At 39.2% G+C, this 25,747-nt stretch overlaps 1 protein-coding gene across 1 annotated transcript in view; it reads right to left on the bottom strand.

Moving 5' to 3' along the window:
• Nucleotides 1-2,141: 2,141 nt before the first annotated feature.
• Nucleotides 2,142-25,747, bottom strand: part of SUCLA2 (succinate-CoA ligase ADP-forming subunit beta) — an 81,705-nt gene continuing 58,099 nt past the window's right edge. Inside the window, exons 7-11 of the mRNA XM_036298024.1 lie at nt 15,766-15,927; nt 15,528-15,670; nt 8,581-8,701; nt 6,712-6,800; nt 2,142-2,558 (exon numbers count right to left, since the gene is read on the bottom strand). Coding sequence (XP_036153917.1) covers nt 2,484-2,558; nt 6,712-6,800; nt 8,581-8,701; nt 15,528-15,670; nt 15,766-15,927 — 590 coding nt within the window. The 3' untranslated portion in view covers nt 2,142-2,483. The remainder of the gene's footprint in view (nt 2,559-6,711; nt 6,801-8,580; nt 8,702-15,527; nt 15,671-15,765; nt 15,928-25,747) is intronic.

Genomic DNA, 25,747 nt, shown 5'->3' with positions numbered 1-25,747 from the left:
AGCAAACGTTATAGTTCGTTATTAATAATTATGTGTAACAGGCATTGTAAAAATTAAATTACGAAATTTTTATTAAAACGTTTCTTACATACCGTTATATTGGCTAGGCAGCAAAAATATTTGTCAGCGGCCACATGCGGCCCGTGGGCTGCGAGTTTGACATGGTTGGAGTATGGTTAAGTCCAGGAGTCCTCATGCTATTTTACAAAGTGAGCATAGCCTAAGTGTACAGTGATGTCCTAGGCCTTCACATTCATTCACCAATCACCCAGAGCAACTTCCAGTCCTGCAAGCTCCATTCATGGTAAGTGTCCTATACAGGTGTATAAGTTTTTAATCTTTATACCATACTTTTACTGTACCTTTTCTATGTTTAGATACACAAATAGTGTCCATTGTGGTACAATTGCCCACAGTATTCAACACCAATATGTTGTACAGGTTGGCAGCACAGGAGCAATAGGCTGTACCATGGTAGATGTAGGTGGGTGTAAGTGCACTCTGATGGTGGCACGACAAAATCCCCCAAGGACACATTTCTCAGAATGTATTCTGTCATTAAGCAACCCATGACTGTATTATGCAAGAATAGATAACTAAAACACTAATATCACCAACAGCATGTATTATATTTTCTCCGAAATACCAAGCATTGTTTTTAATGCCTGACTAGATCCCGACTAATATAAACACCAATCTTTTCTGAACTAATCATTCATTGTCTGGCATTCCTTGGAATGAATTTTTTAAAAAAGAAAATTTTAAATGAAAAGCTAAAGGCTTAGACTTTTAATTATACCTTTATCACAATTTCAAACAGTTCCGTGGTTCCATTTAGTCTTTAATATGGTAGGGAAGATAGGTAGGTAGGTAAATACATGATCAACTTGGACAGATAATGATATTTGGTTTGAGTATATATTTTGTATGTTCTCTTGAATAATTTTCTCTCCCCTCTCCCCCAGAGAATGAGAAAGGAGCTAAGGAAACAGAGGTACACTGAAATTTAGAAACTTGCTCAAACTCATATAGCTAGTAAGCAGTGGAGCCAAGATTCAAGATGGTCGACTTTCAAATTCTGTGCTCATAATCACTATGCTATGTATGATACCTCTCACAGTATATCTGATCACACTTTATGACCATCCAAATAAATAGAAGTTCTCAAATTCATCACTACTACATTCATAGTCTACTGCTTGGCTGATATTTTCTTCCATGGTATATATACTGTTAATATCACATAGTATTAACACTATTAATAGTTATCACTGTTCTATGCAGTGAAAAAAGATTATATATACACACATAGAGACACAAAGTGTTATTTTTGGAGAAGGTATGAGATGGCACACATAAACAGTATTCAAGTGAAATATCCACAGGCAGCTTAATAATATGTAAGGTAATGTCATGCCTCAGTACATGATCTACAAATCAGTTCCTAGCGGTGTTTGGTGCAATAATAAACACAACACCTTCCTTCTACTGTGCTTACTTAAAAAAGAAAACATTAATTCATTATTTATTAACATTATCCAGATTTTTATTAACTTAAATTGACATTGTTAATTTAGTATGACAAGTCCTTAGTATATATGCCTTTATTTGGCGAAAACCTACAGGTTCTTCTCAATACCACAGGATCATAAAGACTTGCAGTTATCGGTGTTTTGTAACAATTAAGATAATGTTCAAATAATTAAGTTACTTCACTGAAATATTTAAAAGAATATTCTGAGGAGTGTTTGAAAGCTCTGTTTATAAATAGTGATTGATATACTTAGTTAGGTATTTGGTGTTGAAGATAAACACTTCTTATATAAAACATTGTTTTAATACAGTGATGGCGAACCTTTTGAGCTCGGCGTGTCAGCATTTTGAAAAACCCTAACTTAACTCTGGTGCCGTGTCACATATAGAAATTTTTTGATATTTGCAACCATAGTAAAACAAAGATTTATATTTTTGATATTTATTTTATATATTTAAATGCCATTTAACAAAGAAAACTCAACCAAAAAAAAATGAGTTCGCATTTCACCTCTGACACGCATGTCATAGGTTTGCCATCACTGTTTTAATACATTGCTCTACTAATAAGGCTAGTTATTAGATATAATATTTCTAACACTAAAGAATAAAGCTTTATCTTCAGATTTATTTTATTCATAGGACTCATATTAATGAAGAACGATGTATCCAACAAAAATAAACTGGCATATTGCAAATGGCATTCTGTAGAAGTGAAAAAGGAGGCTGCAACAAAAGAAACTAGATAACTGCATTACACATTCTTTATACAAACAGCCCATTCTCAATAGAATTAAATGCAGAACAAATGCTTTTGAAAGTTTTTATGCCTAGACGGCACTTATAGTTTTCACACATGAATGAGAAAAGGAACAATAATAACACAGAACACAGTATTTTTAATGATTATAGCACATTTAAAACCTTCAGCCATCCACTGGATTCTCAGATCAGATCGGCAACTGAAATTTCACATCCACCTGGGCTTGTTTGGCTAAGTTCACTATTTCAGAGAGCTTTACAACCTGAAAGAAAAACAACAACAACCATCTTTGTCTCTATTTTCACTAAAACATAAAAATAAGAACTATTGGTCAACGTGAAATTGATGCACATTCAATCTTTTTCATTTGAAATGTGAGCTATTCTGACATCAATCACTTCACACTCTTATAAGCATTTGCCATTCAAATCTAACACTCTTAATAACCCACACTTCAATACTTTCAATAATATCTATAAAATTAGAAAGTATTGAATATATGTATATACCTGCTTTTATTGCCTAAATACAAAAATAGTACTTAAGTACTACACAATGCAAATCACATATAAATCAGTTTGTCTTTTTTTTTCTCTAAAGTATACACTCTTAACAATATTGGATAGGAATTTGGTTCTAGAAGTTAGTATTTTATTGTTGGTACCATACAAAATAGACAATTAACGTCTAAAACCAAATAATAAATTCAGCTTCTCTCCTCTCCTATAGAGTAGATAAGAGAAGGTTTTAGTTAGCCACTTTGGTTTGAAATTCCATCTCTAATGCTTATGATCCTGAATACGTTAATTTATCTAGCCTCTGTTCCCTCATCTATAAAAATGAGATTATATCACAAAACTCATAATAAGATAATATTTGAAGAAAACAACTTAGCATTGCAAGCACAATAAATACTTGATAAATGGTAGCAGCTGCTAATATCATTACATTATTATTAATATTGTCATGACTTCCATAATCTCTTAGTCAGTAGAAAACATAGCAGTCACAACTTAAACCAACTGTTTTATCTTTCATCGTCTATCTGAGTCTTCTCCTTTCTTTCCATGTCCACAAAGCTTTTCTTAATTCAAGCTCTCACTGAAAACAAGCATATTTTCAGAGACAAGTCATAACCTATCCATAACCTTCACCTCACATCACATCTAATTACTGCCCTAGACAGACTCCTACTATCCTTCACTTTTCCATTCAACAGTTTATACCACATCTCAAAGTCAAAATAGGCTTTCTCCCTGCCATTCCCATGCTCAAAATCTTAATTTAAACTCAGGATTGAGTATAAGACCCTCTGTCTCTAAACTGCAGTTGAATTTCATTTACTAATAGGTACTTTCCTAGAGTATGTCCCAAAGAAAAACAGAACACTTTATTATTCTTATGAAATGATATATTAACGCAGCAAATCTCAAAAGCCTGTTATTGATTAAACCATACAGCTCTTCCACGAATTGTCTTTAAATATAGGTGGGAAAAGTTCTCATTTAGGAACATCTCTATATCTACTATGGACTGTGCACTAAAATATAATGTTAAGTAAAATAAATGAGGTAAAATATACGTAATAATCAGATAATGAGGGAAAGTGGACAGATATATGTGTGTGCCTACACACATACATATGTGTTATACACACACAATTTGCTTAAACAATGAACTAAAATTCTTTTTTTTTTTTAAAGCTGGTTAACTATGGGGAAGGAAGAAACAGATACAGGTATAAAAGTTAGATTCTCTGAATATACTTTGTTTTATAGTTATGACTTTGGAACCATGTAAATACTTATATAGTACAAAACAAAAATTGGTTTTAAGAGCAATTTCTTAAAAAACTTAAATGATACTAATTATATACCAAGCTGGGATAAAACAGAGCTATTTTACATGAATTTTAAAATCCAGTAAGTTATGAAAAATACTTCAAAGGACAGAAAGAACTGCACATACAAATCTTAAATTGCTTTCAGTAATCATATTGTTGGTATTATTTCTGTACAATTATAAAGTCTATTTTGAGGGACAAAGTAATATGTATGTCAATATAACATGGGAGAGATAAGAAAAGACCTGTACTACTGGATTTGCACTGGAAATATCAGTATGTACTCATGTATTTATCTCTTTAAAAAATACATATTTTCCTAGATTTACCATTTTAAAAGCCTGGAAACAACGAACAACCCTGTAGCTGTGAGTACCCTTATGATCTCTAAAAACCATTTTGCTGATTTCAGATCTTAAGCAAAAAATGTAAAAATGAGACTAGGACATCTATCAAACCAGAAAGTATATCACAGGGCATGTGAGAAAGACTCAGGAGCCAACTTGAAGAGTTTCCCATTGACTAAAGATGGGATCATTTGAGCACCAATAACAATTACTGAAATGGATTGAACCACATCAAATAGGTTTAAATCCACCGAGTGAAAAATAATATGTGCATATGTGCGTACACACACAACACAAACAACACACACACACACACACACTAAAAACTTTAAAAAAAGAAACAAAAAGCCTACGTCACTTCTGTAGGACATTAATGGGAACAAACCCATTATTTTGAAAACTCATCAATAAAAGCAAAATCAAGTAACTGTCCTGCTTTTCCTATGCAAAATTTACTTCATAATAAGTAGTTGATATAAAGGATTTTCACTTTTTTTAAGTATTCCATTTAATAAATGACAGAATTAGATTATCACCACTTTGCATTTATGAAATTTTATACCTAAGCTATAATTGTCAATGATTGGCAGTATCACAAAAAGAGAAATAATCTGACATTAACTATATACTTCCTTATAGAATTACACAACATCAACTATAAAATATTCTTGCTCCCTGCTCCCCCAAATCAAATACATATATGATCAAGCCTACAGACCAACACTATCAGTTTACAGGAAATATAGGGGTAGAGGACACCCCAGGGATTAAAATCATTAATATTCTGACTATGGGAAACACTGTAAGATCATCAACTTGTCTTTTCAAAAATAAACTCCAGGAAAATAAACAAAAGTGAACTTATAGGTTAACAGAAACTTCTAACATATTAACCAACTGCAATGCAAAGAATTACTGTGATCCTAATACTAATGAAGAACCTAGACAAAATATATTTCAGCCCTAACCGGTTTGGCTCAGTGGACAGAATGTTGGCCTGCGGACTGAAGGGTCCCAGGTTCAATTCCGGTCAAGGGCATGTACCTTGGTTGCGGGCACATCCCCAGTAGGAGGTGTGCAGGAAGCAGCTGATCGATGTGTCTCTCCTATCGATGTTTCTAACTCTCTATCCCTCTCCCTTCCTCTCTGTAATAAATCAATAAAATATATTTAAAAAAATATATATTTCAGAGAATCCCAAGAATGTCAACACTGACTAGATTCTTTTTTATAAAATAGAAACATAATATTACTATCCCACCTGAAACAATTTCTTTATATCATTATCAATAGTATCATTACTTTTATCTTTTATAGATACATGATGACATGTATGAAATGATATAATAATGTCTGGGGTTTGCTTCAAAATAATCACGGGCAAGGAAGGAAGTAGGTAACAATACAAATGAAATAATATTGGTGATAATTAAGATGGGTGATAGGTATAATCACATCTAAATAAATGAAAACCACATCTAAATAAGTTTGTTTTTTAAATACAAAATTTCAACTTACAATATTGGGATAGGAGTTTGGGTCTAAGAGATAGTACTTTACTTTCTATCACGAAGTGATAGAAAGTAAATACTACTATTTATCTGAAACACATTTTTAGTGATATTAGCTGGTTCGTTTGAGAATCTAAACGTTTACATTAGATAGGAAGTTAGACATGACTGGCTGGGGTGAGGCCTGCCCTGGGGTTCTGAACAGGGACGGGCCAACACTGCCTTCAGATCTCCTCTCTATGGGCGAACCCAGTCAGCAGTCCACCAGTGGGCAGGTTCAGAACCAGCCAATTCTTGGCCCAAGATCAGAGGAAAACAACATGAATTCAATGCCAATGCAACCTTACCAGGGCCCTGGACTAATTATAATAAAATTAGCATTGGGGGTTTCTGTATGCATTGTGGGTAAGGGCATGTGCAGAAGAAATATAGTTATATAACCCGTTTCTGTCAATCATCCCTGAATGCAAATGAGTCTCCACCCAGAAAATCCCTCATTTAAACCCAGGAGTTCGGGGCCATTATCTCTCCTGGATGGATGGCCTGCTCCTCGCTTGGAGTGTATCTTCAATAAACCCCACTTTGCTTTACTTTCATTTTTGTTGACCTTAAAATCTTTTCATTGTCAATGAGAAGAATCCAGGAACCAGCCGATAACCCCAATCGGAAACATTTATACATCCTTTATACACTTTGCAAACATAGCCTGTTTACCATTTTAGCAGCTTCATCCAAGTCATCACAAGCAAGAATTTTAAGTCCACTGTCAGTTATCAGTGCCTTAGCATCATCCACTCGTGTACCTGAAAATGAGATATGCAAATATAAAGATGTTTTAAATATTGACACAAAATCATACATAAGTTATTCCATCATAAGAATATTTCATTATTTAATATAATACATGCTCTAAAGCAAGAAAATACTGTAAAAACTTCGTGAAGTACCATATCAATGGCAATTTAGAATTCACGAAAAAGCACAACAAATAATGTATCAGATCATACGAACCAAAACTGTGAGCAATTTTGCCCCAATGTTAGAAATTTTTTAATACCATGTTTTAAAAATTTCCAATTACATACTTTTGTGGACAAAAAGGGGCCACATGCTAACGTGACTAGCTCAGGGAAGGCCTGCGTGATGGCCTTGCAAACTCAGAGACCTAAAGTAACTACAAAGCATGGTCTAAAATTAAAACTTTTTAAAAATAAAAGCAATTTATGGTGTGTAGTCATGTCTTAAGGCAGTATTTTTTCTTAACAAAGGTTAATCTTCACCTTAACTAAGCCTGTCCATTTGTCTTTTGGCATCTAGGATACTATGCCTTTGCAAAAACAAAGTAATTTCCCTTTTTCAGAGCCCTCAAAGTGCAGAGTTGAGACCACAAATACCTTCATTATCATTGTTATCATTACCATGTTAATTGTTGACTTAACTATCCTGCACTCATCTAAGTGTGTGTCTATCATTTTACTCTTTATCCAATCTTAGAGGTTTCCCTGCTTTGCTTTCTCCTGCCTCCCTAATCTATCACCAATGGATTTCACAATAACCCACTTACATCAATCACCTCCTTTATTGTAATGTATAAAATAAGGTGCAAAACTGCCATTCTCCTGAGCATTAACTCAATCCATTGAGATTCTGCTTCCCAGCATCTGTTGACAGTTTGGCTCAAATAAACTACAAAAATTCTTCACAGGTTTGAATGTTTCTTATATTAACACTTTCATTTAAAAGATACAGCTATTTGAAAACTGTATTTAAAAGAACTAAACTCCTTGGAATTGTGGTAGGCAGTTAGAGAGACATGAGCAGAGCAAGGACAATGGGCCTGGTACAGAAGGTCACCAGGAAGAAAAGCCCCAGGTGCAAAGGACAATTGTAGGGTGGGACCTTACCCCCAGAGGACCTTTCCTCCCTTAGCATATCAATGGTCATGCAGTTTGGACACACTGACCTTTCATCCCTAGATAATATTGAGGCCTCAGTTGTATTTCAGCTCCAAGCCCAGAAAAGAAGCAAAACCAGACAAGCTAATCTCAGGACCAGCTGCACTGGGTAATGACCCCTGCCCTGGCACCGACCAATCTATCAGTGGAGACCCCAACCCTGAAAGAGCAACCTGGAAAAGTGCTAAATATCCATTGAAATCTTCCCCTGGGACCGCATCTAAAATCACCAACCTTAACAATCCTGAAGATAGAGGACCCAGAGCACTCTCCCTCCCAGGAGCATGCCTGCACCTTTCCCTTCCCCCTCACCCAAGCACCTTACCATTTGCTTCCTCACTCCCAAGCTCTTAAAGGCCCTTCCTTTATTTACCTCTATAACTCATTTCCTCAGCTCATTTCTTCTACAAATATTACTTCTATCTCTGTGATTTTATAAATAAATGTTCTCTTATAGCTTGAGTCTTGTCTCTGAATTCTTTCCCACACAGAACTCAAGTATGGAGGTTGCTGAACTCAGGTCTGGTCCAACTGCCACCTGGTGCTATTCCCACCACCTACAGTAGAATCATGAACTTTTAAGCAAGTAGCGTTCATATAACAATTACAAGATATCTGTTACACTCACCTTGTAACCGTACCACAATAGGTATTTTAATTTCCAAATCCTTTACTGCCATGACTATACCCTGTGCAATAACATCACACCTCATGATTCCTCCAAAAATGTTGACCAGAATAGCCAGTACCTGTGAACAGAATGTTTTTGGTTGATTAAAATTTTAAAGAAATGAGTATGCGTCCTTCCTTCTCAAGAAAATATTAGTATTTATACCTTATGATGAAATTTAATTCCATGGAACCATTTTCAAACAAAACAGCCATCACTGAAGTCTGTGCAGTCCACCACACACCAGAACTTATTTTCCCCTCTTCTGGTAATTCCAACACCTGGCTCATATTCTCTTCTCTTCTGTCTTATATGAATAAGACCTGACTCCTTTACTTGTTTCCTATTAAACACAGCCATTCACCAACATGATATCCCAGATCATGTTGTAAGACAATGTCACATAAAGAGCTCCAACTTATGTTCATTGACTATCATCTCTTCTTCACTTAGCCCCACCAATTCAACAAACTCTTCACACAAACCAGGCCCTCAAAAATCACTGAATTTCTGTTAGCCCACTACTAGCTACACATCACATCCAAACCTCTGTTTGGGTCAGTATTTTTTCATCATCACACCAATAATCTGAATCATTGTTCTTCTATCACGTACAAAAAATTTTTTTTCACTTTTTATTTAAAAAAAAATATTTTTATTGATTTCAGAGAGGGAGGGAAGGAGAGAGGGAAGGAGAGAGGGAGGGAGAGAGGGAGAGAGGGAGGGAGGGAGGGAGAGAGAGAGAGAGAGAGAGAGAGAGAGAGAGAGAGAGAGAGAGAAACATCAATGATGAGAGAGAATCATTGACTGGCTGCCTCCTGCACACCTGACACTGGGGATCCAGCCAGTAACTGGGCAGGGAATTGAACCGTGACCTCCTGGTTCATAGGATTATGCTCAACCACTGGGCCACACTGGCCAGGCTACTTTTCATTTTTAATGCACTTTACTTTGGTGTAGTTCATTCACCTACACCAGAGTTCCTCAGCCAGTGCAATATAAATAGCTTATAGACACCAAGATATTGTTCCCTCGACCCTTAGGGAAGCTAGGAAGGTTCTAGGACAGCTGTCACCTCTGGGCCAGTGGCCTCTGACCACAAGCAACCTTCTCCATATACCTTCTAGGCCCCACTGAAATACATCTGTGAATTCCATGACATGAAAAAGGTTGAGACACACTGAACTATACTACACATTCCTCATATTTACCACTATTATTTCTAGAAATTATAATGGACTAGAATTCATAGTGGACTCTGGCACCTTCTTAGCTCTCTTCCTCCCACCTCATTCTAGGTAGCTACAATATGCACTACAGGGCATCATCTGACATCCTAGCCTTAAAGTTACTGTTATCTCCAGTCCATTTCAACTAATTCTTACCAAGGACAAACCCTTGACCAGAAAGAGAATCTCTACAATATCAAATGTGTAAATCCCACTTTCTGTCCAGCCTCCTCTTTCACTTCTAATTCCTTTTATCACTAACTATCAAACCCAATCTTTTCCTCTTAAAGCCTCTGGTCCCTAAACCCCTTTCTAATCACTGGATGTATCAGCTCTCTACCAACATGACTTTCTTCACTATAGCAAGGGAGTGGGGGTGGGAAACCTTTTTTCTGCCAAGGGCCATTCGGATATTTATAACATCATTCGAGGGCCATACAAAATTATCAACTTAAAAATTAGCCTTCTGCTAACCGGTTTGGCTCAGTGGATAGAGGGTCAGCCTGTGGACTGAAAGGTCCCAGGTTCGATTCCGGTCAAGGGCATGTACCTTGGTTGTGGGCACATCCCCAGTAGGGAGTGTGCAGGAGGCAGCTGATTGATGTTTCTCTCTCATCAGTGTTTCTAACTCTCTATCCCTCTCCCTTCCTCTCTGTAAAAAAATCAATAAAATATATTTAAAAAAATTAGCTTGCTATATTTGGTCAGACATTTAATTAACTCACCCCTATGCCTTGGCAGGGCCAAACCAAATAATTTCGCAGGCCTTATACGGTCCTCGGGCCAGACGTTACCCACTCCTGCTAGAGAGCCTGGAACCTATGGCTGAGCAATTCAATGATAATTCCATGTGCATGCTCAATTCTCTCATACCAAGTCTACCTCCACTACCCCAATTCAATTAATGCATTCTTGGATGTTTCTATCCTATTAATTTATCCATTCCTACTTTAAAGGAAAGCAAAACAGCAAAAACAAACAAAAAAACCATCCTGTAACACTAGCATAAACCAAAGAGCAGTATAATAATGATTCATCAGCATTTCTTTCCTTAATAATCTGCCTCATACCTTTCACTCTCTTCATGAGCCTCCTTTCTCCAATACACATCTCCATGCAGCTAAATATAGCTCATCTTCTTAGTCTCCCAAACAAGCAAGCAAACATATACCACAAAGCTCTCTTCAACCCTACTTTCATTCAACTGTTAGCAGTGTGTCCTTCTGTGTCTTCATAAAAAAGGCCCTAAAAAAGTATCTCAACTCAATCCATTACAGCCTGATGGGAAGCTGGTCCCCTCTCCTCTATGATTCTTACTAAGGTTCCTAATCATTTCATTTAGTACTTAGTGTACTTGATTGCTCCTACATCTGACACTGTTGCCCATCCTCTTAATTCTCAAAACTCTTCATCCTGTCCTTTAATGTCACCACTCTCACCTGATCTGCAACTATCTCTGTCAATTTGTTCTCTCTTATTATTCTACTAGTGGCCTGGTGCTCGAAATTCGTGCACGGGGTTGGTGTGTGGGGTGGGGTGGGTGCCCTCAGCCCAGCCTGCACCCTCTCCAATAGGGGACCCCTTGGGGGACATCCTTCTTGCAATCTGGGAATGCTGGCTCCTAACCGCTCACCTGCCTGCCTGCATGATCACCCCTAACTGCCTCTGCCTGCCTGCCTGATTGCTCTTAACCCCTCTGCCTGCCTGCCTGATTGCTCTTAACCCCTCTGCCTGCCTCTGCCTCCAGGCTTCTCTCTGGGCCTGTTCTGCAGCCTACTCGACAGCTGCTGATCAGGCCCTGCCTCTCTCTCTCTCTCTCTCTCTCCAGGCCTTGTGAGCAGCCGCTGTGGCTGCTGATTAGGACCTGCCTCTCTCTCCAGGCCTGTCTCCGGGCTTGATCCGCAGCTGCCAAGGCAGTGGTGAGGTTGTTAGGCCTCCACCCGGCCTGGGCTGGAGGCTAACAACCTCGCTGCGCCCACCTCGCTTCCCCCCATCTGGTGACTGGTCGGTCGTCTGGTCGTTTAGGACATGATGGCCCCTGGTCTTTATAATGTAGACTAGGGGCCCAGTGCACGAATTCGTGCACCTTGAAAGGAACTGTGGGCCGTGAGGCTGTGGTGGGCACAGGGGCAGGTTTTGGCCCATCCTCCATGCCACTGCCCAGCCCCTGCTGCTGCGACCCCAGGTCTCCTCTCTGCCAGCAGCCCTGTTCCTGTCACCTCTGCTCCCACGCGCTATCAGTGCCAGCCCCACTTGTACCCGCTGACGGCGCAGAGCGATTGGGGCTGGTATCAGCAGCGGGTGTGAGTGGGGCTGGCACATTGGCGGGTGTGAGCGGCAACCTCTGCCCTGATTGCCCCTCAGGAGCAGGGGGAGGTGGAGAAGCCTTCACGGGTGACTGGGGCTGGCAGCCACCGCTCGCACCCACTGACAGCGCCGGCACCAGCAGTGGGTGCAAGCAGCAGCTCCGGCTGTGCGGGACTGGTGCTGGCAGTGGGTGTGAGTGGCAGCTCTGGTGCCAGCAGTGGGTGTGAGTGGGGCCGTCTCTGGGAGTGGGTGTGAGAGGCAACTGCTGGCTCTGATCACCCCTCAGGAGTAGGGGGAGGTGGAGAAGCCCTGAGGGATGATCAGGGCTGGCAGCCGCCACTCACACCTGCTGACGACCGCATTGAGCAATCAGGGCCAGCGCTGGGTACTGGCAGCGGCTCCAGCGCCAGCAGCGGGTGCAAGCGCCAGGTGAGACCATGGCGCAAGGGAGCAAAGAATTTTCAGTAACCACCAGAGGCTCGCCCTGATGACAATGACCAGTGCCTCGCCTTGGTCTGGTGCTCCCGCTGACTTGCTCCACCATCTCGCTGCAGCACCTGCCATGTTCCACGCGCGCCCCCTTGTGGTCAACGCATGTCATAGCGACTGGTTGTTCTGCTGTTCTGCCGTTTGGTCTATCTGATTATTAGGGTTTTATATATGTAGATTTTATCGCTCCTTCTTTATTCAATCCTTCAACATGGAGGAGAGGGGTAGGTGAAGAGCTAGTTCCATTCTTAGTTTCCTCATCTCACTCATTTGAGTCATCTCACCAACTCCTAACACTTCAACTTTTCTCAATATACTGAAGACTCTCAAATATATATCTAACCATTATACGAAATATATCTTTATAACCATAAACTAGATAGTCCCCACAGTGCAAAATTAACACATTCAGAAATACATATTTCTCTATTTTGCCTCTTGATGGCACAAAGGACATCATCACCACCCGATGATTGTCCCCAGCCAAAAGTCCTAACCAACCCCTGGTTGGTTAATCCAACTAAGCTCTCTCAATGCCACCCCCCAGCTACCCAAAAAAGAAGAGAAATGAATTTAATGATTGTATCTCAGAAATGCCTCTAAATATCTTTGCTTTATTCTTATACTACCTTTGCCAGGACCTCTTCGTCTTTTTTAACAATGAGGTATAACAACCAAATTGATCTATCCTACCAGTGCCTCCGTGCTCTACATTTCACACTCTACTAGCAAAGTTACGCTTTTTTAGAAAATAAAAAGATAAGGAACACATACATATATATACTAGTACATATATATATATATATTATATATATATACACACACACACACACACACACACTGGTGTGTGTGTGTATGTGTGTGTGTGTGTGTGTGTGTGTGTGTGTGCATGTATATATACATATGCTGGAGTAGAGGGGTTAAATTCCAAACTCCTTAACAATAGGTACAGGTGTTTTCACAATATGGACTCAACATTATCTCTTATCATTCGCCCCAAAAATGTTATTCTTATACATAAGCATCTTATTCCATGAACATAGTGGCTGTCTCTAAACTCCATGCCTTTAAATAAACTTATTCAATTCTCAAGATAGCTCAAGGTATAATCCATTCAGTGAAGGCCATTGTGATTCTCACAGTTATTGGTTATCTTGTATTCTTCCACAGCACTGCATTCAGTTTATCACCCCAGTCAGACTATACTAGTAAATGCCTTGAGGGGAGGGGCCATGTATTCCCAAATCCAAGCACAGTATCCAATACAAAGAGTTATAACATGTATACAGCTACTTCAATGCTATCTACATTGTCTTCCTGGGCTACGGGACTGTTTCCAACTCCAATGCTCTTAATGTCAGTCCCTAACACAGGAATTCTTTATATGCATTTATCTATACTTGTACCTAGGCCCTAAAAGCCATGCTTAAAAATATAACAAAAATTCCAGTTCACCTTCAAAAGGACTCAGCAGTTAGATAATTACATAATTCTCTTTTAGAGTTTATGCCAAAAAAAGCTATATAAATATAGTTCCAATAAAATTTGTTTACTTTTAAAAAATATTATTCAACAAGGAGAATAAAGCAATTTGTGTTTCATTTTAGTTTAATTCTCTTTATGAAATTGAAGATGGCAAATAAGTCTATAAGCTCAAAGTCAAAGAGCAGTAAAATAATTTTTCAAACAATTCTAGAGTCTAAAACAAAAATGTACACTGTCAACATCATCAATAATAAGTATTTATAAATGACCTATACATGTACTGTACATTATGCCAACCACTGCCAGAGGCAACAATGAGTAAGATATGATCCCTATCAATGAGGAATTCTCATTCTTAATTCAATAAGACTAGTTCCAGGGTGGCCATTATCTTATTTTTCCATAAGCCTTAAAACCCACATTGGCCACACAGTTGCTATACTGCTTAAAAAGTATCTGGTGACTGATAATATGTATGTCTTTTAGATAATGATGCTTCACATCCCTTGTATATTGATAATCACTTATAAATTCATAAATCTACATGTCATATCTGCATATGACAGATTATGCAAACATTAAAATAGGTGGTTTAGAAGAGTACCTTAGTAAATGCAAAAAGTACTCATAATATGTTAGCAAAAATAAGACTCAAAATATGTACATTAAAAGACATATACATGAATGGCCGGACTATGTAAGTTATCTACAAATAATATGCTAATTAGACTGAATGTCTTCCGGATGTCATTCTGGACTTCCTTCCTGATGAAGCCGGGGCCGGAGGGAAGCTAGCCCGGGTCCCGGGTGACTGCAGGTGGCCGGAGGAGGGAAGCAGCCAGCAGCAGAGGAGGGAAGCCTGGGTCCCAGGTGCCAGAAGGAAGCCGGTGCCGGCAACCAGGGGAAGGAGGCCTACTCTTGCACGAATTTTCGTGCATCAGGCCTCTAGTATCTTAATAAGTAGTATGTGTGAGTGTGTGTATGTGAAATCATTAAAAAGTCTTAAGGAAAATAGATCAAATCAATAGTAACAAAAGTTATCTCTGGATAAAATTAAAGATTATTTTTTATTTTCATCTTTTTAGCTTTACAGACTTATCAGATTTCTGGGCTTCTGTGGTCAACTAACATCTTCATAATATTTTTCATAGTCATGTGCTCCCATATCAAATCATACCATTTAAAATATTGTCTAACATAATGTAACATTTCTTCATCTTGTTTTCTAAATCACTATGCGGAACTTTATCTTTTTCTGTAGTTAACTGTTATTGCATTGTTTTCAAACAATGGAAGGCTTAAATTTTAATGTTCAACTAGTGTAACAATCACATCTGCTAATTAATCAAGTTACTTCTCAGCATTCAAATTCTAAAACATAAGCCCTGCCCTTACCTTTTTATCTGAAGTGATAAGCTTAAATGCTTCTGTTACTTGATGGACTGTGGCACCACCACCAACATCAAGAAAGTTGGCTGGAGTCCCTCCATGAAGTTTTATTATATCCATTGTGGCCATAGCCAAACCAGCACCGTTTACTATCAAGAGGGGAAAATGATTTGTATAAGCAACAATCACAAAAAAAATAAATTAAGTTTAGCCAATCCAACTCTAACATAAAAACACATAGTACCTAGACAGCCTATATTCCCATCTAGGCCAATGTAGTTGATATCTGCCTTAGCTGCATCTTTGTCCCTTTCATCTTCCTGAGTCCAGTCCTGGAGATCAAAGATTTTCTTCTGGCGATAAGCTGAATTCGAATCAAAATTGATCTTTGCATCCATACACAGCACTTTTAAGAAAATAAAGAAAAGAAAATGATCTTAATTTCAAGATAGACGTAACAAACTATCCAATAATCAAACATTTTTCATTTTAGGGGAAAAACACATTTTGTTACTTTAATTTTTTTATTTTTTTTTATTGCTTAAAGATTACAAAGGGTATTACATATGTGTCCTTTTTTCCCCCCGCCCTTGACAATCCCCTGGCCTCCCCTACCCCCCAGTGTCTTATGTCCACTGGTTATGCTTATATGCATGCATACAAGTCCTTCGGTTGATCTCTTACCCCCGCCTTCTGCCCCCCTACCCTCCCCGGCCTTCCCGCTGCAGTTTGACAATGTTACTTTATTGAAAATACTTCAATTTATGTTCACTTTTAATTCAAACTGTTTCTTGAAAAAGAATTTGGGAATTGAATCTGAAGTGCTACCTGTTACTGGGTCTATATCTCTCCTAGGCAACAGATAAAGAAGGGGGAGAGGGGAAATCCCTGAAAAACATTTAAATATTTTAAAAATTACCAATTAACTATGGATGCTCCTAGTTAAACCCTTCACTTGGGCCTTAGATTCCATTCCCTCTCATGCATTCAACGACATTGTTCCAGCAATTCTGTTTTTCCTACATTATAAATCCTCCCCTTTTCTATTGGCTAAATCAAACTGACTTGCAAAAAATGCTGTTCTTTCCTCCAACTTAATAAAAAGTACTTTAACTGTTATATTCCCCTTACTCTTCTCTTTCTATACAGCAAAACTCATGGAGAGAGTTGTCTGTGTAAACCAGGGATCAGGAAACTGGCTAAGGGCCAGATTCAGCCTATGCCTATTTTTTATGTCCTGTGAACTAATAATGGGTTTTACATTTTTAACTAGGGGCCTGGTGCACGAAATTCGTGCACTGGGTGTGGGGGGTGGGGTGTGGAGAGTGTCCCTCAGCCCAGCCTGCCCCCTCTCACATACTGGGAGCCCTCAGGCGTTGACCCCCATCACCCTCCAATCGCAGGATCGGCCCCTTGCCCTGTCAGAGGCGTCAGGCCTGGGCAGGGGACCCTCATTTCCCCCCATCACTGGCTCTGCCCCTTGCCCAGGCCTGATGCCTCGGCCAGAGGCGTAGACCCCCATCACCCTCCGATCGCCTGATCGGCCCCTTGCCCAGGCCTGACACCTCCGCCAGAGGTGTCAGGCTTGGACAGGGGACCCCCATCTCCCCCCGATCACTGGCTCTGACCCCCGCCCAGGCCTGAGGCCTCTGGCCCAGGAATCATGCCTGGGCAGGGGACCCCCATCTTCCTCTGATCGCTTGCTCCACCCCCCGCCCAAGCCTGACGCCTCTGACCCAGGCTTCAGGCCTGGGCAAGGGGACCATCATATCCCCCCAATCCCCGGCTCCGCCCCCCACCCAGGTCTGATGCCTCGGCCAGAGGAGTTGACCCTCATCACCCTCTGATCACCAATCACCGGATCGGCCCCTTGACCAGGCCTGAGGCCTCCGGCAGAGGTGTTAGGCCTGGGCAGGGGACCCCCAGCTCCCCGTGGTTGCAGGCTCCGCCCCTGTCCAGGCCTAACGCCTCTGGCCTAGGTGTCCGGCCCGGGCAGCGGGGACCCGCAGTGGCAGCGGCCCCGCGATCGTGGGCTTTGCTTTAGGCCCAGGCAAGGAACCCCTAGCTCCTGGGACTGCCAGCTTCGACCGTGCCCAGCTCCCATCGCTGGCTCCACCCCTACTTCCTGCTATCACTGGCCAGGGCGGCAAAGGTGCCTGATTCTCCGATCATGGCTGGGGGGCAGGGCAAAGGCGGCCCTGGGGCCGCCTTTGCCCTGCCCCTCACCTCTTAGCTCCCCCCTGGGTTTCCGATCACTGTCAGTGGCAGGGGGCTTCTTCCTGCTTTCCCTTTCGCCTCCCTGCATTGTGCCTACATATGGAAATTAACCGCCATCTTGTTTGCAGTTAACTGCCATCTTAGTTGGCAGTTAATTTGCATATAGCCCTGATTAGCCAATGAAAAGGGTAGCGTCGTACGCCAATTACCATTTTTCTCTTTTATTAGTGTAGATAGGTTGGGAAGAATAAAGGGGAAAGGACAAAGGAAGAAGAACAAGAAGAAAAGTAGCAGCAACTGTGACTATATGTGCCCCACAAAGCCCAAAATTTTATCTCCCAATCCCTGTGATTAAATTCATTGTACCAAATTTTTCTTCTGCCTTCCTTTCTTTAATCCACTCTAATCAGGCTTTAGCCTACAGTGCTCTACAACAAGGCTCATACGTAGTTCACCTCTCAAACTTCATCTTTCAGTACTCAACCACATTCTTTGCTCCAATCCAACTAACTATAACATTCTCCTTGCAGTTCTTGAACAGAGGCTGAAAAAACTGAGCAGTTTTAGCTGCTGCCCAACACAAGAGACAATTTGGAGTCCAGCTAAGTTAACTACTAATATAAAAAATAAACATTCTTTCAGAGGAAGATAACAGAATCCAAAATCTCTACACCATAACTCCAAAAATGTCCAATATACCATGAAAAATTATTACATTTGTGAAGAAACAGGAAAATGTTACTAAGAGTAAAGAGAAAAAGCAATCAAGAGTACCCAATCCAAGATGACACAGATTTGGAATTATCAGAGGGCTATGAAACAGTTATTTTAAAAATGTTTAAGGATTTAAAGGAAAAGATGATAATAAAGCACCAGATAAGTAATCTCAGCAGAAAATAAAACTATAAAAAGGAACTAATTAGAAAATCTAAAAAGGTATTGGTTTTTAAATACCATAATATCTGAAATGAAAAATTTATGGGTGGGCTTAACAAATTGGAGACAGGTCAGATCCTGAAGTCATCCAATCTGAAAATGATTAAAAACCTCACTTCAATGACTTATTGGATAATATAAAGTCATCTTACAATATGTGAAATTAGAAGGAGACGGGGAGGAGAATGTAGCAGAAAAAAATATTTGGAGAGATAAAAAACATATATGTCAAGCCAGATTTCTATACCCAGTGAAAATATATTTAACAATACAAAATTAAGATATTTTCAGAGAAATGGAGGCAAAATTCATGACTAGCAGACCACATCAAGAGAAAATGCTAAAGGGAGTTCCTCCGGCTCAAGGAATGTAACATGTGGAATTAGAATCTAGAGCAGTGGTCTCAACAAGGCAGTTTGTGCCATTGGGGACATGTGGCAATATCTAGGGGCATTTTTGGTTGTCACAACTAATGGTCACTAATTGGCATCTGAGTCTACAATGCACAGGACAGACTTCTCTCATCCTTACCCTCCCAATGATCTGGCCCCAAAATGACAACAGTGACAACGTTAAGAAACCATGGTCTACAGAAAGGAAAATAATACCATAAATATATGTCTATATGAGCAATGTTGGCTAAAAGAATTTCAAATATGGAAAGGAAAAGAACTAGAATGGATTTTGTGGTATTGGAGTGAAATTAGAGGTACCAGTATAAATTCAGAGATTTTAAAAGATAGGCATAGATAAAAATATAGGTGTATTTTTATGTATGTATACACACTCTATCACATTCTCTTTTCTTTTTTTTAAATATATTTTTATTGATTTCAGAGAGAAAGGGAGAGGGAGAGAGAGAGAGAAATATCAATGATGAGAGAGAATCACTGATCAGCTGCCGCCTGCATGCCCCTTACTGGGAATCAAGCCTGCAACCCGGACATGTGCCCTGACCGGGAATCAAACCGTGACCTCCTGGTACATAGGTTGACACTCAACCACTGAGCTACACCACCTGAGTGCGTTCTCTCTCTCTCTCTCTCTCTCTCTCTCTCTCTCTCTACTTCTAGGCTCTGTGCACTGAAAAGGTTTGGAAAAAATAACACATCAACAGCAACAAGCACAGATAGAATGCATATCTTGGTTTCTAAATACCACTTTCCATTAAAGGAACCAGGGTCCCTTGGTGCAAAAGCTAACTGCAGAATTGTAAGAAAGTAAAAGATAATAATCCTGGAATATCCTGCTGCACAAAAAATAAAGAAGGGCTCAAAGAACATGGAAAACTTATGGTCATGCAAAACTGATATATAAATGTTCATAATAGCTTTATTAGTAAGAGCAAAATATTGAAAACACCCAAAATACCTTCAAAGGGTTAGTGGTTGAATGAATTCTGGTACATCCAAACAATGGAATACAACTCAGCAGTAAAATGGATGAACTATTGGTACATGCAACAACATGGGCAGACTTCAAAGACAATTTGTTTAATAAAAAGGTGGTTCACAAAATATTACATAGAGTATAATTCCATTTATATAACAATTTCAAAATAACAAAATGATGGAAACAGACTAGTGGTTTCCAGGGCACAGGACAGGGTAGGGAAGAATTGTGTGAAGGATGTGAATAAAAAGAACTACATGAGAAGTGGTAATGAAACAGGTCTGTATCTCGACTGTGCTGGTGGTTACACAAATCTATGTGTGGGATAAAATTAAATATATACATACACATATCTATACATACACACATGGACACAAAATGATTGAAGGTTTTTAAAAAACAGTGAAAAATGTCCCCTCTTGGGCTTGCCACTGAACCTCCGGGAGCCCGTTGACCACCTGGTAGAATTCAAACAATGTGGGGCCAGGTGAGGGCACCCGAGCAGGAGAAACAGATCAAGAGTTATGGGCTGCACCTGCTGCAATGCCACATGTCCAGGCCTCCAGTTTGAAAGGGAATAAATTGGACCCTGACCAGTGTGGCTCAGGTTGGAGCATCATCCCATGCACCAAAGGGTCCCGGGTTTGATTTCCCGTCAGGGCACATACTCATGTTGCAGGTTCCATTATGATTTCTACATTAACTTATGAATTAAAATATTTTCTTTAAATTTTAAAAAACATGAATTTCTAGTTTTATTGCTTTGTGTGTAAAGACTATTAACTATGTTATTAATTCTTAAATATTTGTTGAGACTTTCATTTGTGGCTCTGTATTTTATTTTTTAATTGGTATTTGAAAAAAAAATGCTTTCCTAAATGCTTTTCTAAATGCATTTTCCATTATGTTAAAAAATTTAATGTGCTGTTCAAAAAAAAATGAGGAACATATAGCAAAGGCATTAATCTTTACTAGTACTTCGGGGTACAGACTCCTGAAGATTCACTCAGGAGCTAGTTGAAGATGATTCTCCAATGCAAATATACTTGGGGTGAAATGATTAGGAAACAGAATTCTTAGGCCTGAACCCTCCCCTCCCCCCAATAACAGTCAGTAGAAAGAGCCACGGACAATGCTTGCAAGGGTGAGTGCAGTATCAGTAAACAGGACCCATACGCAATTCATACTAGAGTGCCAAAATCATGGTTCTCAAAAGGGGAAAAATTTGAAAGAGACTACAGATTGATATATTAGTCATGTCCCAATCCTCAACCCCACAATCACAAACGCATCGATTTTACGTTCACAGGTAATACAATCAGGACAAAATGGCAGCCTGGTGAGACTAATATAGTCTACTCTCTTTCACTCAGCTTCCACTCAGTTTCTTCCATGACCTTTGATAAAACTAAGTACAAGGTTCTGGGAACATAACTGTGTTGGTATCGTTGTTCCTGATGATGGGAATGGCTTGTACTTTTGTTTTTTACAAATTTGATAACTGAGGTGTTAATGATATGATACATTTGTATTATTAACTTTGTGTACCTCTTTAAAAGTGAGGCCCATGCATGGGAAATTAAGGGAAACATAAACAAATGGGACTACAGTAAAATAAAAAGCTTCTGCACAGCAAAAGAAACCATCAACAAAATGAAAAGTGAGCCCACTGCATGGGAGAACATATTTGCCAATGTTACTTCTCATAAAGGGTTAATTTCCAAAATACATAAGGAACTCATACAACTTCACAAAAAAGAGACAAATAATTCAATTAAAAAATGAGCAAAGGATCTAAATAGACATTTCTCCAAAGTGGACATACCGATGGCCAAGAGGCATATGAAAAAATGCTCAGTTACCAATCATCCGAGAGATGCAAATTAAAATGACAATGAGGTATCAACTCACACCTCTCAGAATGGCTATCATCAATAGATCAATAAATGACAAGTGCTGGCAAGGATGTGGAGAAAAGGGAACTTTAGTATACTGTTGGTGGAAATGTAGACTGGTGCAGCCACTGTGGAAAACAGTATGGAGTTTCCTCAAAAAATTAAAAATGGAACTGCTATTTGACACAGTGATCCCACTTTTAGGAATATACTATAAGAAACCCAAAACACCAATCAGAAAGAATGTCCATAGCAGCACAATTTACAATAGCTAATATCTGGAAATAGCCCAAGTGCCTATCAGTAGATGAGTGAATAAAAAAGCTGTGGTACATTTACATCATGGAATACTATGCAGCAATAAAAAGAAGGATCTGTTACCCTTTGAGACAGCATGGAGGGACCTGGAAAATATTATGTTAAGCGAAATAAGCCAGTCAGAGAAAGGTAAGTATAACATGATCTTACTTATACAGTGGGGCCTTGACTTATGAGTGTCCCGACTAACGAGTTTTTTGAGATACCAGCTGTCTCTCGGCCGATTTTTTGCATTGAGTTGACAGAATAATCTGAGTTAACGAGCTCCTTAACAAGCTCGGTCTCGGAACGAATTAAACTCGTAAGTCAAGGCCCCACTGTATGTGTAATCTAATGAACAAAATAAACTGATGAACAAAACAGATCCAGAGACAGAAGCATGGAACAAACTGACAAATCTCAGAGAGAAGGTGGGGGTGTGGGGAGAGATTAACTGGGGAACTTATATGCATATATGCATAGCCCATGGACACAGACAACAGTGTGGTGAAGGCCTAGGAGGGATGCGTTTGGGGTGGAGGGGGGTCAATGGGAAAAAAAGAGAGGGGGGACATCTGTAATACTTTCAACAATAAAAGATAAATTTTAAAAAATAAAAGAAACTAGAAGACTTAGATGTATAAAGTTATAAATAACAAATCCAAAAAATATAACTTTTCCCCTAAATAGAAGACAAACATGAAAATGACCTTCTTTTAGGCATTCAAAAAAAAAAAAGTGAGGCCCATAAAAGATCTGATATTCAAACAATATAACTTCTGAAACCATGAGGAAACTATACCCATTACTATGAGAAACAGTCCAAACTGCCATGGCTAAAATAATCCAGACTTAATCCAGAATTCATAACCTGTCTAGCTAATATTATAAAAATATTCAATAAGTTTTAACACATTAATTTTTTTGGACTCCTAACTCAGAAGAAAAATCTGACTTGGTACTTCAGTTCTCTAAGTCATTTGGACTTTATTACATTTGGGCTTTAAATTCCAGGTGTGTCTTTATGCAGAGTTTACTACTAGAGTATTTTATGGTGAAGAATCTATAGCATAACCAATGGACCCAGACAGTAGGGGGGTGAGGGCATGTGCTGGGGGGTGGGAGCGGCTGGGGAGAGGTCAATGGGGGAAAAAGGAGACTTATGTAATACTTTAAACAATAAAGAATTTAAATTTTATAAAAGGAAAAAAATAAAATGTTTAATATTTTTTAAACAATGAAAATGAATTAATATTTTACTAACATAATAGAAATTTAATAAAACTGTACTTGACATGTGCTTATTGTATAAGTGTGATAAGGCTATCTGTCAAAAGAATATTCTACAAGGAGGAGCAAGACCTTCCATCTCAAAAGCACCATATTAAAACAGCTCTTTTTTATTCAAGAAAAAACAAAACAAAACAGGAAAGAATGAATTTATGGAATTGAGCAAAATACATTCTTACAGCTGATATTAGCATATTATTTTAACCCATTTCAGAAACTTCTGAGGACAAACATCCAAACTACATACAGGTGTCCCCAGAATATCCAAAAGAACCGTAGTTGGGAAAAGGATGGCAGCCTCAAAGTCAGAGCAGGGCTACCTAGACAGCTAAACTCTCATACCTCAAAAGCTCCATGTCTACCTACCCTTGATAGGTCATAGGCTTGATGGTTAAGCTCAATGGGTCAAGAAAACACTAAGGAGTGTTAGTGAGATCAAATCTTCACCACTAGCAATGAGTCCTGAGGCAACCACTTAATCCTTTGGTAACACATTTTCCTAACTTATAAAATAAGGTTAGGAGTAGTAGTACCAACCTCACTGAACTGTTATAAACACCAAATGAAGTAAACGGGTTCATATCTGTAAAGTGCTTACAACAGTGCCTAACAAACATTATTTGCTACTATAGGCTCACTGCACAAAAATTCACGCACTCGGGGGAGAGGGGTCTCTCAGTCTGGCTTGCGCCCTCTTGCAGTCCAGGACCCCTCAGGGGATGTCCACCTGCCAGCTTAGGCCCACTCCCTGGGATATTGGGCCTAAGCTGGCAGTCAGACATCCCTCTGGCAGCCCAGAAGCCCTCGGGGGATGTCCAACTGATGGACTAGCTGCAGTTAGACATCCTGAGTGCTGCAGAGGACGTGGGAGAGGCTCCCGCCACCGCTGCTGCACTCTCGGCCATCAGCCTTGTTTGTGGCTGAGCAGAGCTCCCCCTGTGGGAGTGCACTGGTCATTCCTGATAGTTCTGCTGTTAGGGTCAATTTGCATATTACCCTTTTATTATATAGGATGTTTTGTTAAATAGAGGGAAAAAATTCAAAACTATGTATTATGAAATAAGAAACTGAAAATAAACTGAACATGAGAGACAACCTGAAATACAACAGAGACATTTTTAAAAGACTAAGGGAAAAAATACAACAATAGAATTAAAATCTACAAGTGAATAAAATCAGCAAATAGTCTCTGTATACCACAAATAAAAAGTAAGGAAAGCCCTAGCCGGTTTGACAAAGTGGATGGAACCTCGGCCTTTGGACCAAAGGGTCCCAGGTTCGATTCTGGTCAGGGGCATATGCCCGGGTTGTGGGCTCAATCCCCAGTGTGGGGCATGCAGGAGGCAGCCAACCAATGCTTCTCTCTTGTCATTGAATTTTCTACCTCTCTCTCCCTCTCCCTTCCTCTCTGAACTCAATAAAAAATATATTAAAAAAAAAAAGAAATACTTAGGAGTAAATTTAACCAAGGAGGTGAAAGACCTCTTCTCTGAAATCTATAAAACATTGAAGAAAAAAATTGAAGAGGACACAAATAAATGAAAGGATATACTGTGCTCATGGATAGAAAGGATTCACATTGCTAAAATGATCATAAAGCTCAAAGCAATTTACCGATTCAATGTAATTCCGATCAAAATACCAATGTCATTCTTCTTAGAACAGGAACAAATAATCCTAAAATTTATATGGAACCACAAAAGACGTGGAATAGCCACAGCAATCTTGAGAAATAAGAACAAAGTTGGAGGTATCACACTCACTGATCTCAAACTATACTAAAAATGTGTATTAATCTAACTGTATATTACTGGCACAAAAACAGACAAATAGATCAGTGGAACAGAATAGAGAACTCAGAAACAGATCCTCACTTATATGGTTAAATAATCTATAACAAAGGAGGCAAAAACATTTAATGGAATAACAACAGCGTCTTCAACAAGTGGTGCTGGTAGAACTGGACAGATAACTGCAAAATAATAAAGCCATACCACTCTTTTACACCATATATGAAAATAAACTCAAAATGAGTTAAAGATTTAAAAGAAAGGCCTGAAAACAAAAAAACCTTAGAAGAAAATATAGAAAGTAAACTATCTGACATCAATCTGAGTAATATCTTTCTAGACAATAGAAACAAAAGCACAAATAAACAAATGATTCTACATCAAACTAAAAAGCTCTGCACTGTGAAAA

The sequence above is a fragment of the Myotis myotis genome, unplaced genomic scaffold, assembly GCF_014108235.1.
Source record: "Myotis myotis isolate mMyoMyo1 unplaced genomic scaffold, mMyoMyo1.p scaffold_m19_p_3, whole genome shotgun sequence".
NCBI lineage: Eukaryota > Metazoa > Chordata > Mammalia > Chiroptera > Vespertilionidae > Myotis > Myotis myotis.
Note: the sequence above shows the minus strand (reverse complement) of the source record. Positions and strands in the feature narration are given on the sequence as shown.